Source organism: Benincasa hispida, chromosome 9 (genome assembly GCF_009727055.1).
Source record: "Benincasa hispida cultivar B227 chromosome 9, ASM972705v1, whole genome shotgun sequence".
NCBI classification, from domain to species: Eukaryota; Viridiplantae; Streptophyta; class Magnoliopsida; order Cucurbitales; family Cucurbitaceae; genus Benincasa; species Benincasa hispida.
Window position 1 is genome coordinate 14,607,038 of NC_052357.1, and position 16,146 is coordinate 14,623,183.

Below are 16,146 nucleotides of genomic sequence, written 5' to 3' on the forward strand. Positions count from 1 at the left end.
CTGGGTTTTTCAATATTTGTATAAATGTGTGTACAATATGTAATTATAGAAAAATAAAGAAAAGCTGTCAAGATTCGATAAAAATACAATAAACCTAAGCTAGATGTATAAGATATAGGTTTTATGTGCAAGATACTAGGATTAGGGCTGGCTGTGAAGGTTATGCAAAGATGTGGGTTGCGACGATAAGTCTCGTGAATAGATTAGAAAAGAAAGATAAGTAATACAAACAATGCAAGTTCTTAAGAGAATTAAAGGTAAAATATTGTCCGCTCTTCTCTTGGCGTACACCTCTCAGTGATCGGCCGCATTTCCCACATGTCTGTGGTAAAACAGAGTCTAACGTAATGAACGCAAGGTTGCTTCCATGTCTGGAAAGACTACTCGCTTTAGTTAATGTACTCTTTTGACCTTCTCTCGATAGATCAGAATGACATCTTCACTTCTGCTCTCACAAGTGAAGATGCCATCCAGCATGCTTTAGCTAAACATATTTTATAACTTTAATTCATATTAAGTTCTTGGAGATTTATAGTGCTTATCGAAAGAGTAAGAAAACATCATGGAGAAAAGGACTAATCGGTGAACGGAAACAGACAGAATATGGTAGATGAAAGCTATCGAAACATTTAACATTTCTATTAAGTGTTTGATACATAACGTGTGAATGTAGAGATAAAGAAAGCTATCGAAAGAGTTAGAACAGATACAATCAGATGCCAATGTCTTGGCACAGATTCAATGGAAATTTGCTTGCCGGATAGGATGATGTCGATGGTAGGAAGAGCTTCCCTCTCAGGCTTACTTCACTGGTAGTAAGTGTCTCTACACAGGGCTTCACTCGAGTATATGGTAGATCGGAATAGAGATTTACCTTTCGGCCTTATCTCTTTTTCTTCCCGAATTCTTCTTTTCAGCTTTCAGCTTAACCTTTTTCTCTCTAAACTCTTACAGCACTTTGTCAGTATCAAATAGCATCATTTTCTCTGAATAAGCTGGGGTATTTATAGGAGGAGATCCTTTAACTCCGGCCATGTTGTACCTACTTGATGGTTATGAAAATTATGTAGATGGGGGGATATTACTCCTTTTGTTATGAAATCAGATCGTCAATTCTGTACAACCGTTAGTTGTACACGCGTCTCAATCTCCCGCTCTCGCGTTGCTCAGTTTCATCTTTCGATCATAGATTCGCATGTGGTGTTTGTTTTTATTACCGCATGCGGTCGAAGCATAGATCTGGACCGACTATCGCATTGCGCCGTTACTTCGGTAATTGTCTTTGCAAGGTTGATCGACGGGCGCAATGTGATAGAGATGCGTTGATTAGGTTCTTGCGAGCCTTGGGCATAAGCAGTGACTTGGTCTTCCTACAAAACAGAATAAAGTTTGGCGTATCCTCCATCTTTTGGCATTAGTGGGTTTTATTGCAAACATTTATAATTATTGTCATACTAAGTTAATTTTCATACAATTGGCACATAATTACTAAATTTTGGCCGCAATATCTAGATAAGATGGCATAAATAATTTATATTTCTACAAGTTATCACATCCCCAAATTTAGATATATGCTTGTTCTCAAGCATATCTTCTACTAAGGAAATCATGTTCCAATCCTATCCTATATTTTTGCGAAAATTTTTTGTTGCTCCGAATGTTACCCTTAGGCACATTCCTTAACATCACATTTTCCTTCCATCCTTGCTAATTCTTAGCAAGCCTTACTTTATTATTCTACGTAGCAAAATCCTACTCAAAGACACTTTTCTAGTTTTCAGGATAGAATGTTTACCTCTTCTTTGTCAAAACAACTTGATGTATCTATATGCTGTAAGCAAAACTTTGCATCATTTATTCACTTAGGAACAGCTGGTCATGGTTCCACTCTTCATTTTGGCTTGTCCCCATGGGTGTCATGCGAACATCCAACTACGATGGTGTGCCAGTTTCAACTTTAACTCATGATACTCAGAGGAGTTGTCCCTTGCCTTTTTTTTTTCTCTTTTTAGTTTATACTATGTTGTTCTTGGTAACCCACCTTCATTTTGGCTTGCTCCTATGGGTGTCATACAAACATCCAACTATGAGCAGGCTCCTTTCACAACTAAACTCTTATCAGGTTGGGATTTTTTTTTTTTTTTTTTTTTGAAATTTCCCTTGCGCTGACATTGGAGTTTTGCATAAATTTTTTTTTTGGATACAAAAAGACACACTTTCTTAAATACTGCATACTTCTGAGTTCATCTGCTCAGACCTTCCCCACCCCCAAATTTAAAGCTGAGCAAGGTTCTCATTGCATTGTTTGGATAGACTAGACAAACACTTAGAAGAAAATTTCAAAAAGAAGGTTTGAGCAGGACTTTAAAAGATAAAAGGTAAAGTACTACTAAACTAAGAATTAAATAAGTGTTGGTAAGAATTTACTAAGTACGGAAAAAGTTTCTAAGTTTCACATATAATACATCATAGCAACGCAAGGAAGATCGTAAAAATACAAGAGTAAAAATAAAGCACAGATTAACAAAGGAAGATAAAGAGATAGGCACAGGCAAAAAGTAGAGAGAATTATGTACTTTGATTGAATTGAATATTAACAAAACATGTGAAAAATTACAAATGATCGCAACAGAATTTTTTTTCTATGCCTATACATGAGTCAAAGAATTTTGTTAAGTTACAAAATAAAAGAATGAAGTACAATGAAAGAATGTCCGCATAAAAATTGAAAAATTGAAGAAAAAAAAGATTAAGGTTATGGAGTCGGGGGATCTAGTGGAGAATATTGAGGCTGTGCAGTAGAGCCATCGTCAAACAGTAAGTGCTGCCTTAAATGGGGAGGAACCATCAGACCATGCAAATGAGCAGTATGAAAATTGAAGTACTCTTGATTGTGTTCCACTACCTGTCACTGGTGTTGGAAAATCCGGTGCGTGCTGCGCTGGTTATTGATGAGTGCTTCCCTTGAGGTTGCAACACTGCGTTGAATCTCATCGATGCACTCCATTACGACCTCAAATCAATGGGTGAAGAAAAGATGTTGCTGAGCAACAAGTTCTTACTATTGGGCAAAGAGGCTTCTCATTTCAGCTAACTCAGTAGCTAAAGAGATGGAGGCTGGTTGTGCCTGCTAAGTCTCGCCAGAACTGCTTTGAGGTTGGGCAGATGTGCCCTCGCCCAAATCGTGTGGGTCATCAGCTTGCGGCGATGGGTTTATGGGGAGTGGAAGTGAAGTTGTTGGTGAAGATGAGGCTGCTGGTTGAGTTGGAGAGTTGAGAGGATAAGAGGAAGGTGGGTAAGAGGCTCATGAAGAGGGGAGGAGGGCTGTGTTAGTGGGCTTAGACGGCCTGGGGATTTAATAATTAAGGGATGAGGGCTTATGAACAATGGTTCATGTGCTGGTGTCTCAAGAACCTTTTCTTTTCAATCGAAAGCCTTTTTGCTGGCAACTCCAGGAAATGTGGGGAATCCTTTAGGAACATCCTCAGAATTTTGATATTTATGAGGCCGTGGACTTCTAGAATGGGTTCATCATCAATGCCTACACTTGCACTTAGGCATAAACTCGAGACTATCCATGGAAAGAAGTACTGCCCCCGTATGTGCCCCACTAATGCTCTGATCTGCCCTACGATCAATCTACCTACGTAAATGGGGATGTCGTGCACAATACAATATGTGGTCATCACCCGATCCCTTGATACTGTTCTATTGTGTGTTGTTGGGATCAACTGCTTCTTGACCAAATAAACCCAAAGCCTTCCTTCTAGTAGCAAAGACTTTGATTCCAGTGTGTGGATGCCTTTTGGGGAGACCGTTCATCTTGTTCCTGGTTGCGCTAGAACCCTCAACGCATCTCTCATCATTTCTTCTTACGGGTCATCAATGATGGTGTTCCCTGGTGCATCAGGGTTTTCCCTCATCTGATAAAGTTTGTTGATTTCCCTTGCGCTGAAGAGCACTATCGTTCCCCTGAAAGTCACCGCATCTTTGTTCCCGTGCAGACGCCCTCGATAGAAATCCCGCACTACCTGAGGTATAATGATGGATGGGCACTGACAGAAAGTGTCCCACACATGCTCCACAATGACATTCGTAATGAGATCAGGTAGCAGGGTCGGTGCAGGGTAGAACCATATTTCGATCAGCATATCATCATTCCTTTTTCTCTTAATTGATCGCTTCTTTGCCAATGTGGGCTCACTGCTCTCTGCTGGGTCTTTGCTTTGTACTTGCACAAGGCGGGCTGCTTGCCTTTCCCTCTTTTCCTGCTTCTTGCGTCTTTCTTCTTTCTCATGCTCGGCGAGTTCTTTGCCCTCGCTTTTATATAAGCGCTTATTGTTGGCTTCGCGCTTCCTCCTCTTCTCTTCTTTCAACAGTTTATCCTCCTCTTCCTTCTTCCTGCTTTCTTCTTCTTCTACTTCCCTCTATTCTCTCTCAAACTCTTCTTCAAATTTCTCAAAGGCCAGCAATAGGCGCTGATCCTCTTCGCGATTTCGGATCCCTTCCAGTCGGGCAAGCTCATTATTTCTCCGTATTTCTTCAAATTCTATTCTTCTTCTTCTATTTCCTTCTGCGATGATGAGCTTACCCCGCTCCATCTTTTCTTAATTCTCTTATTCTTCTTTTCTTTTTCTCACTTCTTCTTCTAATCTTAATATTAGTTGCTGAGGGTCGATGTTAGACGCTCGCGGCGCATTCTCCCTGCACCACCACATCAGGGGGGTTCCATCTGTTTCTTCACCTTCATTTGTCGCAACCAGTTGCGTTGCTTCAGGTTGTGGTGGCTCCATCGGTTGTGCCATTTCCCCCTAAACCTCCCTTACAGAGGTCAACTCTCCATCCTTCTCAAGGCTCGTAGCCCTCTGCTTTGCTTTCTCTTCTTCTCTGAGGTTCCTCTTCTCCTTCTGGCACAATTTTCTCTTTTCTTTCTCTTCTTTTTTCTTCTTCTTGGCCTCCTCATCTTCATCATCATCCTTTTTCTCTTTGTTCTTTTTCGACTTATGATGATGCGATGACTCCGCCTTCCCATCCTTATGCCCCTTACTCTTCTTCTTCTTCTTATCTTCCTTCTCTGCCTCAGCTTCCTTCTTCAATCTAACTCCGGCATCCTTCTCTGCCTCTGCAGCCTTCAACTCCTCTTTCTTGGCCTCTTCTGTCTGTACTTCCCTTGCGACTTCGTCCATCGCAACGTCAGGAGTTATTAACACAACTTCCACTTCTCTGGCCTCTTCAACTGCGATTTTAGTTTCTTCTTGTTCAACGATCGTAATCTTCTCTTCTTCCAATTATGGAGGTTCATCAAATATTGCTGCGATGATGTTGGCTTCCGGGGTTTCTGGGACCAAAATATTGCTTTCTTTTTCTTCTTCTTCAACCACCACTACTCCATCCTTTATTGCTTCCTCTGCTACGACCACTATCTCCTCCTCTATAGATAGTGGCTGTTTTACAACCCCTGCCTCGGGCAGTCCTCCTCCTTGCTCCAAAGTGCTTAAGATATTACCAAACACCTCTATGTCGTCTCGTCTCTTCCGTTCACTTTCAGTTGAGACGAACGGTGTTGAGGTTGGCAAACTTTCAGTGCTTCCTTCTCTTTTGAATGCAGGAGGCCTAACGACCAAGGGGTTTCTCCGGGATCTTCTGGTGGGTCTTGGGGTAGAACATGTTTGGGCGGCAAGTCGGCGATTGGCAGCCAAGAATGCTACCTCTCGCATGGTTGCTTGGTTAGGGATAGAAGGTGAAACTGTTAGGTTCGAAGCTTGATCGGCCATTGAAACGAATTTGAGAAGAAAAGGGTTCTGAAAATTTGGAAATTTTAGGAGAGAAGAAATCTGAGGGCAAAATGTTAAGGTTTTGGGTTGCTGGTAAAGAAATTCCAACGAAGGGGAAGGGCCTATTTATAGGTTGAGCCGTGGTGATGCCCAATGCGATTGACGCAGTGATTGGCCTCGGGCAGTCCAACAGGCATGTCATTCCACCTCCCGCATTTATCAAATTTTCAAAAAAAACATCCTTTCGTCTGCCAAGCCTTAAATGCTCAGGAATACGAATCGATTGGACATACTTCCGCATTACCAAACAACATTTTCTTTAATATTTTATTCAAATGGACGCAAGATCAGTTATAACGCAACTATACATTTGCCGACGACGGGCAACAACGCATATATCCTCGCAACACACCCCTTAACCAATGCATTTCTGGAGGATGGCTTGACATAGTGCATTCGGCTAAGGACGGGCAAAGGACACATGTGAGCGCAACACACCCCTCAACTTAATACAGTTGAATCAAGTGATTGCAATGCATTCCTAGTATGCTCGAGATGCATCCATTGTAATTTCATTTTCTCATTGTTCTTTGTTTTTTTTATTATTGTATTTTATCTATTTATATTTTTTTCTCATAAATTGGGTTTTACCCAGACATTTGATTTTTATTATTCTTATTAATTAATTTTCTTATAACTCAATCATTCACAAATAAATGCTCAAACACTAACTATAGAAAAACTCAAAAAAGTAAATGCAAGAATGAATTAAATGCAATGAAGTAATCAAAAGAATAAAATTCGAAGAGTCAAAGGTTCGTATTAAAGGATTCATAAAAATTGTTCAGGAATTAAAGAGGAAATTTAATGAAGCAGAATAAATGTGGTATCGAGATATGGACCGAAATTATGCATTTTCTGTGGCTGCTCGCAATCCACATCTCCACAGGTAGTCAAGCTTGCCTGCTCAATGTCTTTACGGACATTGCTCTTTCCCTGCTGATCCTAGGGCTTCCGAGTTGCTGGGCAGTGTTCCTAGTGTGCGATTTCTCAGCTCCAATGCCAGCTGGCCCACTTGGATATCCAAATTTCGTATAGAGGATGCTTGGGCCTGCATCACCGCATCATTCTTATCCATGTATTGTTTCAGCAACACCTCCAATGATCCTTCTGAGGCATTTGATGATGATGAGGGTTGCTAGTTCTGCGGTCTTGATTGCCCCTGATGATGGTGAAATGGAGGATTTCCCCTATTGCCCTATTGATGGTTTCGGCCCCCTAGGTTGGGATTGCCACCATGTCCAAAGTTAGGATCACTCCTCCAGCCTGGATTGTAGGTGTTGCTAAATGGATTATTCTGAATGGCACACACCTGCTGTAGGTTTAATGGACAACTATCAGCTCCGTGAGCCCCTCCACAGTTAACGTAACCAATTGTGGCCACTTGAGCCGGTGCAGCGGGTTGCACTGATTGTGGAGCAATGGCTCCTTGATTAATGGCCATTGACTGGAGAATGGAGGTAACTGTAGCCATCTGAGCGACCAATGTAGTCATTGTCTCTGCTGGGACAACGGTTGTTTCACTTTTCCTTCTCTCATTTCCTCGACCTCCATACCCGTCATTAATCCAGTCATCCATGTTCCACGAGATGCGGCCGAGGATGACCTTGGCTTCGGTGTAGGTTTTGTCCATAAATCCTCATACAGCGGAGGCATTAGATACAACCTGCATTGCTCTATTCAAGCCGTTATAAAAAGTCTCCATCAATACGCAATCGGGAATCCTGATATGCGGGCAGTTCTTCACCAATCTTCTAAATCACACCCAAGCGGTGCTCAAAGTCTCATTTTCTTTCTGCTCAAAGTTCAACACATCCTTCCGTCTTCTTGCATTGACAGCTGGTGGGAAGCTGTCTCTTATACACATCTAGATGTGTATAAGAGACAGGTACAAAGGATCTCGTTTTCTTTCTGCTCAAAGTTCAACACATCCTTCCGTCTTCTTGCATTGACAGCTGGTGGGAAGAACTTTTTCATAAACCGCTCTACCAGTTGCCCCCATGACGTGATCTCATTGGGCTCTAGCAAATAGGCCCATTTCTTAGCCTGGTCCCTCAAGGTGTAAGGGAACAAATATAGTTTGATACTTTCTGGAGTAACGCCAGGGAGGGAGAAATTGCCGCACATCTCCACGAAGCTGGTCAGGTGGGCATGCGGCTCTTCACCTTGTAGAACCCCAAATTGCCCTGCGTTTTGGATCATTTGTAGCATGACCGGATTGATCTCAAATTGGACATTCTTCTCAATAGTTAGCCTTGAGAATCCCGACGAAAAGTCGTATAAGTTGGGTGTCACATAATTTCTCATTGGAATGTTGCGATTGGCTGCCAGGAATACAGGATCCTGGGCCCATCGAACAACCCCTTGATTCACCTCAGGCACCGCATTATCGTTATTATTCACCATCGTCGCCTTCTTTTGCCTATTCCTATTCTGGCGTATCCTCGCGTGGGAGGTTCGCTAGATCTTAGGGTCAGCAACAAATTCTGGTTCAGCACCAGAACTCATACACTGTCAGGCTGCTCTCCACATTAAACAGCTAGTATAATGAGATCTGTCCTGCAAAACACCAAAAACCACTCAAACAATAAACCGTTGACCAGTTATTCCCCATCAACGGCGCCATAAACTTGTTGTTACGCTAAAGTGTATATGAAATTCAATGCTCATGATGATGCAATACTACTGCTGATTATGCGCTAACTAGTTATACTCAAGGAGTATGCCCTGCGTTGTCACAAGTTTCCTTACGATGAAACCAAGTGTAATTCCATTGCAAGTTTCTCGGTATGATTCGAGGTCGAATAGGGGGAAAAACGGTGTCGGTTATTGTGATATGTTCATGGTGTATGCGACCGGCTCACTGCTGCTTTTGTCGCGGTATGGGCAATGTCACATTGTCTTATCTTATTGACATTCCTAAGGTATGCGTCCGAGATTCAGCTGAAGTATCAACGCATTCTACCCATCTTGCGATCATCCTTCTATTATCATTGTCACTCCATGGCTGCAATTCCCACTTGATCACCGATTCTCTTGATCACCGCATCTTCCATGTGATGGACGCATTTGATCACCACAACTTCCATGCGATGGACATATGTGATCTAACTTTCAGCGCATGCGTTTGTTTGTGTGATCGCTTGGCTTCAGCGCATGCATTTGTCTGTGATTGCTTATTTCCAGCGCATGCGCTTGATTCCTGCGATAGCTACAAAAAGAGACACTTTGGCATGAAGTAACGCATAATATTGGGGTCAGTGAGGATTTAGGTGCCAATTGACGTAAAACTCAATTTTTTTGCAAATTCTAAGTATTATCACCACATTTTCTACTTATTAGCCCTCGTGATTCTAAATAAAAGGCTTATAATAACTGGCATTTCTGCTAGTGATCAATTCCCATCGGGCCTCTCATTATTATTTTCCATATTTCTCCTTCGCCTAATTTCGTTCTGATGTGCTCTTGCGCGAAAAATACACTTGATCTCTAAGTCAGCTTAGAATTTCTGGATCAATTCCAGTACTCATAAACCGTCAGCCTGCTCTTTGCAATAAATAGCCAGTACAGCAAAGATCTATCCTACAAAATACCACAAAGTATTCATCACTAACTGTTACCAATCCTTGACAACGGTGCCATAAACTTATAACGATAAAATTGGAGGTTTATGTTGTGTATGTTTTGTATCGCTTATGCACACTACTGATGATGAAAATGAATCAAGTCATGTTGTCATAAACTTGATGTCCGAAATTTAAATCTACTTTATCTTTATCTAACTCTAATGCACGGCTTGTGAATGAAATGAATGATGTGCTATATCTGTGCTCAAGTGTTTTACGATAAAGACAATTTTATGCTATACTACATTCCAAGTATATGCGTTGATAGTGATATGATCGTTGTATGCAATGAAGCAGTGCGTGTCACAAGTTTCCTTACATTGAAACCAAGTATAATTCCAACACAAGTTTCTCAGAATGATCCGAGGCCGAACACAGGGATTATTGTCCTTAAATGCGATACTTATGTGATATATGTGACCGATTTTAATAATGAATAAAGAATGTTGGTTTGTACAGAAATATAAATTGCAATGAAAGTAAAAATGCGTTGGTAAAGTAAATTCCTAAACTACTATGATACAAGATATATGATACATGATACATGATACTGGGGTCGAGGACTAACTGTGAAGTTGTACAAAAGTGTCGATGAATGTGATGACAAGTCTTATGAATGAAGTAGAAAGAGAAAGAGTAAGGGTAAAAACATCGCAAGTTTGTTAATCATGTTAAGGATGCAACTGAGGTTCCGTTTTCCCTTGGTGTACACCTCTCAGTGATTGGCCATGTTCCCATATGTCTATGGTGAAACAGAGATGAACGTGATGAACGCAAGGTTGTTTCCATCTCTGGAAATACTTCTCAATTTAGTTAACGCATTCTTCCAACCTTCTCTCAATAGGCTGAATAACATCTTGACTTCTACTCTCACAGGTGAAAATGCTGTCGAGCATGCTTTAGCTAAACTTAATTAATTCCTTAACACAAATGAACTCACTCACTTAATTCTCACTTTTTACTCCGGGGACTAAGAACACATCAAGGAGAAAATGGATGATAAAAGTATGGAAAAAGACAGATAGATGATAATGGTGATGAGGATAACATTCAATTCTAAAATTAAGCGTTTGATACATGTTTGTGAATGAGAGATTACAGAAGATGAACATAGAGGATGAAATAGGGAATATAAACAAATACGGAAAGAGTGTCAACGTCTTGACACAGATCCCGATCGAAGACTTGTGCTTGCCTGTCACACCCCACCCCAGACCACCTTGGGCTGACACTTATTGCCTAATAACTCTTGCAGAATAACTCTGATACCAATTATAATTCATATGCAACGGGATATCTTTAGGCCCATAATTTATTAACTTAGAACATAATATGTTTAGAGTCATTACAACACAAGATTTACAAGCCCTAAAACCCACAAACCCTAGTCCTTATATGAACAACAGTAACATGTGTACAATATTAACAGTAACCACCTAGCAAATGGTTACAAGTCTTTTAGTCCTTTAGTGGCAGAGCAGACACTGAGCTATTTTCAAAGGATTTGACCACACCTGTGGGGGGGGGGGGGGGAAACAAAAAATTTGAAAAACGGGCTGAGCTTATGGCCAGTGAGTGACCAAACAAAAGATAATTCCTCATGCATGATTTCAGTAAAGAGTTTAACTTAAACATAAACTTTTACAGTACTTGTACTTCAGCATACACATTTTCCAAGAAAAAAACATATAAGCTGTTATACTCATAAAACAGTAAAATCATTTCTCAATTCAACGTACCGTACTGTGGGTAAAACAATTCTGCTCAGATACCTTCTGAATGTCCTTCAGTATCAAGCTACTAGGATACCTTCTCAAACGTCCTTCAGTATCCTATTGGCTTGGTACCTTCTCAAATGTCCTTCAGTATTAACTTTCTCTTTAAATCATGTAAAGTATAACACATATAAACCATGGCTTTAAAGATGTTAAAGCATGTTGGATAAAATCAACACATATAAATGGTTTTGCAACAATTTCTCACATATGCATGCGTTCAAAACACAATTCATAGCTTGCTTGGAAATCACTTGCAAAACTAGTAGGCATGAGAATATTCTTCTTTAAAACATGCTTTTTATAACATGTTGTAATAAACATTTTAAGCAAAATGTTTTAGTCAAAACATTTTAGCCACTCACCTTGTCTTCTTAGGAGCTTTTCACTCTAGTAGCTCCTCGGGCTCCCTTTTCACCCCTAGAATCCAGATTCAACTTACAGCTTAGATTACTCATAGTTATGAACCTTATTTGGAAATACTTCCTTCTACAAACTTATCATAAAAATTTTTCAGGAAGCTTACTCTAAAGTGTGAGCTTAGAACTCCTCGTGGTTTGGCTGGAATCACAGAATCTTCAAGACTGGCCCAGACTGATCTGACAGTCTGACCCTTCTGCTTTCTTTTCAATCTCTAGCCTGGTTCCTTTGAGTTTTTCCTCCGGCAGCCCCACTCTGAAAACTAGACTCTCATAACTTTCAGATGGCTTTAGAATCACTCCAAACGCACGAATAGATTGGGAGATCTACTCATCTCAAGTTGATTCGTTCTCCTCACCCTCACTATCCAATGCGTCCACTTATGACTAACGCATGGATTTGGCTCAACGCATGGTTTGCTCTACTCTCCCTCTCTTTTCACGTAATTTCTGAATTTGTGATTTGAAAATGAAGTCCCAAGGCTCTATTTATAGGCATCCAGACTTCCTCTGGTGTTGACACCACCTACTTGGCTGCATGGCCAAGTGTCTACTTCTCCCCTCATCAACGCAAACTTGCATCATCTTGGCCCAAGGTGTCCTCTTCACAGGCGTCCACCTTCATTTCTTAGCCCTTAAGAATTTCTCCCAAGATGACACATGGTTTGGATGACGTTTCCTTTGTGACCTCACCCTTATGCATCCAACTCTTGCCCAACGCATAACATAACAATTTAACTTGATCATTTCAAGAAATTATTCATTACCAATGCATAGGCATGATGCACAAATTGGTCCATCAACGCATAGCGATGCTTGGCTGCTCGATGCATGGGCATGCTTGGCCGCATGGTCTGCGCGTGGTACTTGAAGTCTTGGCCGAGTGCACAGGCGCATGGGCATGCTGCCTCGATGCATGACTATTTGGACATACGCATAGGCTGTGCGTTTGGCTCGCTCGACAGCGCATGGCAACGCTCGATGCATGCATGCATGGGTGCTCACACGGGGCATGGTTGCTTCTCAGGCACGCGCAATGCACGGCGTATGGGCGCATGGGCGCTCGCACGGGGTGTGCTCGTCAGGCGCGCGCGCACGGTGCATGCGTTTAACAGCATACGGGCGTGCTTGCTCGATGCATGGCCTAGGCGTTGGTCGATGCTGCTCTCGCTCTCAACGCTCTTGCTGGTGTCGCTCTCTCCAATCTCGCTCTCTCCCACTTTCTCGCTCTCAAGGATCTCGCTGATCTTGCTGCAAGCGTTATTTACTTCCGTGCCATTACTGCATGATTGCCCACCTCATTGTGCCACTCACCTTTTAGCCAATTTCCTTCCAGTGCCTTGTGCACAATACGTATTTCACATAAATTTCCCATAGCCAATTTTTTCCAAATTTCCCCAAACACAATTTCCATATTTTCCTTTTCAAATCCCCATTCCTTCTTCACCATTCCATACTAGCTTTTTTATCAACCTACTTATTACACAAATTTCATTATAATTTTACCAATTAAAGCTGAACTTAAATTATTCAAGGAAAATCTACTTAACACTTAGAAATTTCCTTCCTTTTAACTAAGGATTTAACTTTCACTTAGTTAATCTCTTTTATCACCTACTTAAGTAAGGAAAATAGAAATCCGGGTTTCACATTTACTTCCCTCTTAAGAAAATTCCGTCCTCGAAATTTACTCGAACTAACTCTGGTTTAAGGTTTCACAATAATCACTATTGTAACCTTTCATAGTCTTGTCTATTACCATGCTTCTACTACACTACTCTGATATCAATTCCTTATTTTGTCCATAATACTTCACCTAGCCATCTCTAAGCTAGATGTTGACCCAACTATCTACAACATAACAATTCTATCTCAAATTTTAAATGAGAATAACTCAAATTCATACTTGCCTCCCTTGGTAGATCTTTAGGTATGCATATTCTACCTTCTTTTAATGGCACTTTATCAGCTCTTAATTGGTAGTTTGTCCTCAATCTTTTATCTACTTCTTCAGCTAATTTCTGAAGATCAGAATCCTTTAACTGTTCCCGTTGAATATCTTCTACGAGCGTAGGACGTACTTGAAATGAAGCTAGTAACCCTCCTTTTTGACTGATTGATAATGCTGCCTTGGCATTATACAACTCATGGATCAATGTATCCTTCACTGAATTAATACTAACTTTAGCTGATCTAGTTTTTCGATTTAAGGCATCCGCTACCACATTTGCCTTACCTGGGTGGTAATCAATGGTACAGTCATAATCCTTGATCAACTCGAGCCATCTTCTTTGTTTTAAGTTCAGTTCCTTCTGATCAAAGATATGCTTGAAGACTTTTATGATCCATAAATATATGACACCGTTCACCAAAACAGGTAATATCTCTACAATTTTAGAGCTAACACAACTGCTGCTAACTCTAAGTCATGTGTATGTAGTTACATTCATGCTTCTTTAACTGTCGCGAAGCATAAGCTACTACTTTTCCCTCCTGCATCAGCACACATCCTAACCTTGTCGGGATGCATCACAATAAACTTCAAACTCTTTTCCCGGTGTAGGTAGAGTTAATATTGGTGCTGACACTAACCTTTGTTTCAGCACTCGGAAACTATGCTCGCATTCTGGCGACCACTCAAACTTCGCATCTTTTCTGATCAGGTTTGTCAATGGAAAAGCTATCTTAGAGAAACCCTCCACGAATCTCCTATAATAACTTGCTAAACCCAGAAAACTGCGTACCTCGGTTACATTCAGGGGTCGTTCCCAATTAACTACTGCTTCTATCTTTTGGGAATCAACACTTACTCCGTCAGCTAAAACTATATGTCCAAGGAATACGACTTGATTTAACCAAAAATCACATTTACTAAATTTGGCATATAATTTCTTTTCTCTTAGCATTTGTAATACCATCCTCAGGTGGTCTTTGTGCTTCTCCACATTACTAGAATACACTAGTATGTCGTCTATGAATATTATCACAAATTGATCCAGATAAGAATGGAATATCCTATTCATCAAGTCCATAAATACCGCAAGAGCATTTGTCAATCTAAACGACATTACTAGGAACTCAAAATGTCCATATCTATTTCTGAATGCAGTCTTTGGAACATCTGTGTCTTTCACCTTCAACTGGTGATAGCCTGATCTCAAATCTGATGATATGGGTTAATATTCGATAAGTTAAGTTAGGTTATGAGATGATGAATTGAGACGAATATCTAAGTTTGATTTAATGTTTTAGTGTTAATGTTAAGCTCAAAAGAGAGCTAGAGCCACTAACCAAAGAAACCTATGGATGTCACAAAATAAAGACAAACAAGGAGGAGCTTACCATCCTTTGATGAAGTAGCCCAAGACTCTGAGTGACAAATGTTTTTACTAAAGAGTTCGTTAAAATGATTCTTATGTCTTATGAATGATTTACTCCAAGTATTTCAACACATTATTTACGTTGAATGTTTTTACTAAAGAGTTCGTTAAAATGATTCTTATGTTTAGTTATGAATGATTTACTCCAAGTATTTCAACACATTATTTACGTTGAATGTTTTACTTAAGAGTTTTCAAAGTGTGATTGTTTGGAAGCTAAATAGATGTCATTAATTCTACCTAAGCTGAAACAAACAAAATTTATAACACTCAAACAACAACTAAAACTAACTCGTAGTTAAAGCGGAAGTAAGAGGTCGATCCTTAGGGAAGATTTAATTCTAATCTTTTCTTAAATTAGCTTTGACTATAAGAGCGATAAAACCGGAGGTTTTGATGAAACTAGAAACATACTAAAAATCAAGAGACGAAGGATAAATGTAAAAAAGTATAGATCAATCTTGCTCCTAATTCAAGTTAGACGTTCAATGTAATTTCTATCATTGAGTTCTACAAATTAAATTCACAATCGAATTTTACTCGCAACTACTTACTTAACTCAATTAAGCTAGCCTCTACAAAGGCAAACAACTAGCAATAACCTAATCAAGAGAGCGTCATAAACATTTATTAAGGCTGGATAGGCTTAACCCTAATCAACCTATATGCTTTTACCACTATTGGGTTCGATAGTGGCCATATAGAATAGAAAGCACGCGCATTAGGTTCTAGGATTCAATTGCGTGGATTAATTGTCAAGATAGCTTACTCAATTAACAAAATTTTCTCCAAATCTAGTAATTAATGCATCCTAGGAGTAGCCATCAAACACACAATTACTATTTCCTCGTGTAGATCTTGGCTAGACATTTTATCGAACACATTGAAACTAATGCATTCAATCATGATTGTGATAAAACCAAGCATCTAGGCTATACATGTTCAAGATATAGATTATTCAATATTCTTCAAGAACTAAAAGAACAGATTCAAGAATGCTCAATTCAGATTGGAAATGATAAAGAAAAAAAAGAATACTCAAAAGAATTACAAGCACCATTGAAACAAGAAACAAGATCCAATAACTACTTCACAAACTCATAGACAAATTC

At 40.1% G+C, this 16,146-nt stretch overlaps 1 protein-coding gene across 1 annotated transcript; it reads right to left on the reverse strand.

The window, feature by feature from the left end:
• Window positions 1-3,872: 3,872 nt before the first annotated feature.
• Window positions 3,873-5,774, reverse strand: LOC120084560 (chromatin assembly factor 1 subunit A-like). Its single transcript, XM_039040359.1, has 4 exons — window positions 5,357-5,774; window positions 5,025-5,281; window positions 4,827-4,967; window positions 3,873-4,031 (listed from the first exon to the last, which is right to left on the reverse strand). The coding sequence occupies exons 1-4, from the start codon at window positions 5,772-5,774 to the stop codon at window positions 3,873-3,875; spliced, it is 975 nt and encodes a 324-aa protein (XP_038896287.1).
• Between the last annotated feature and the right edge of the window lie 10,372 nt (window positions 5,775-16,146).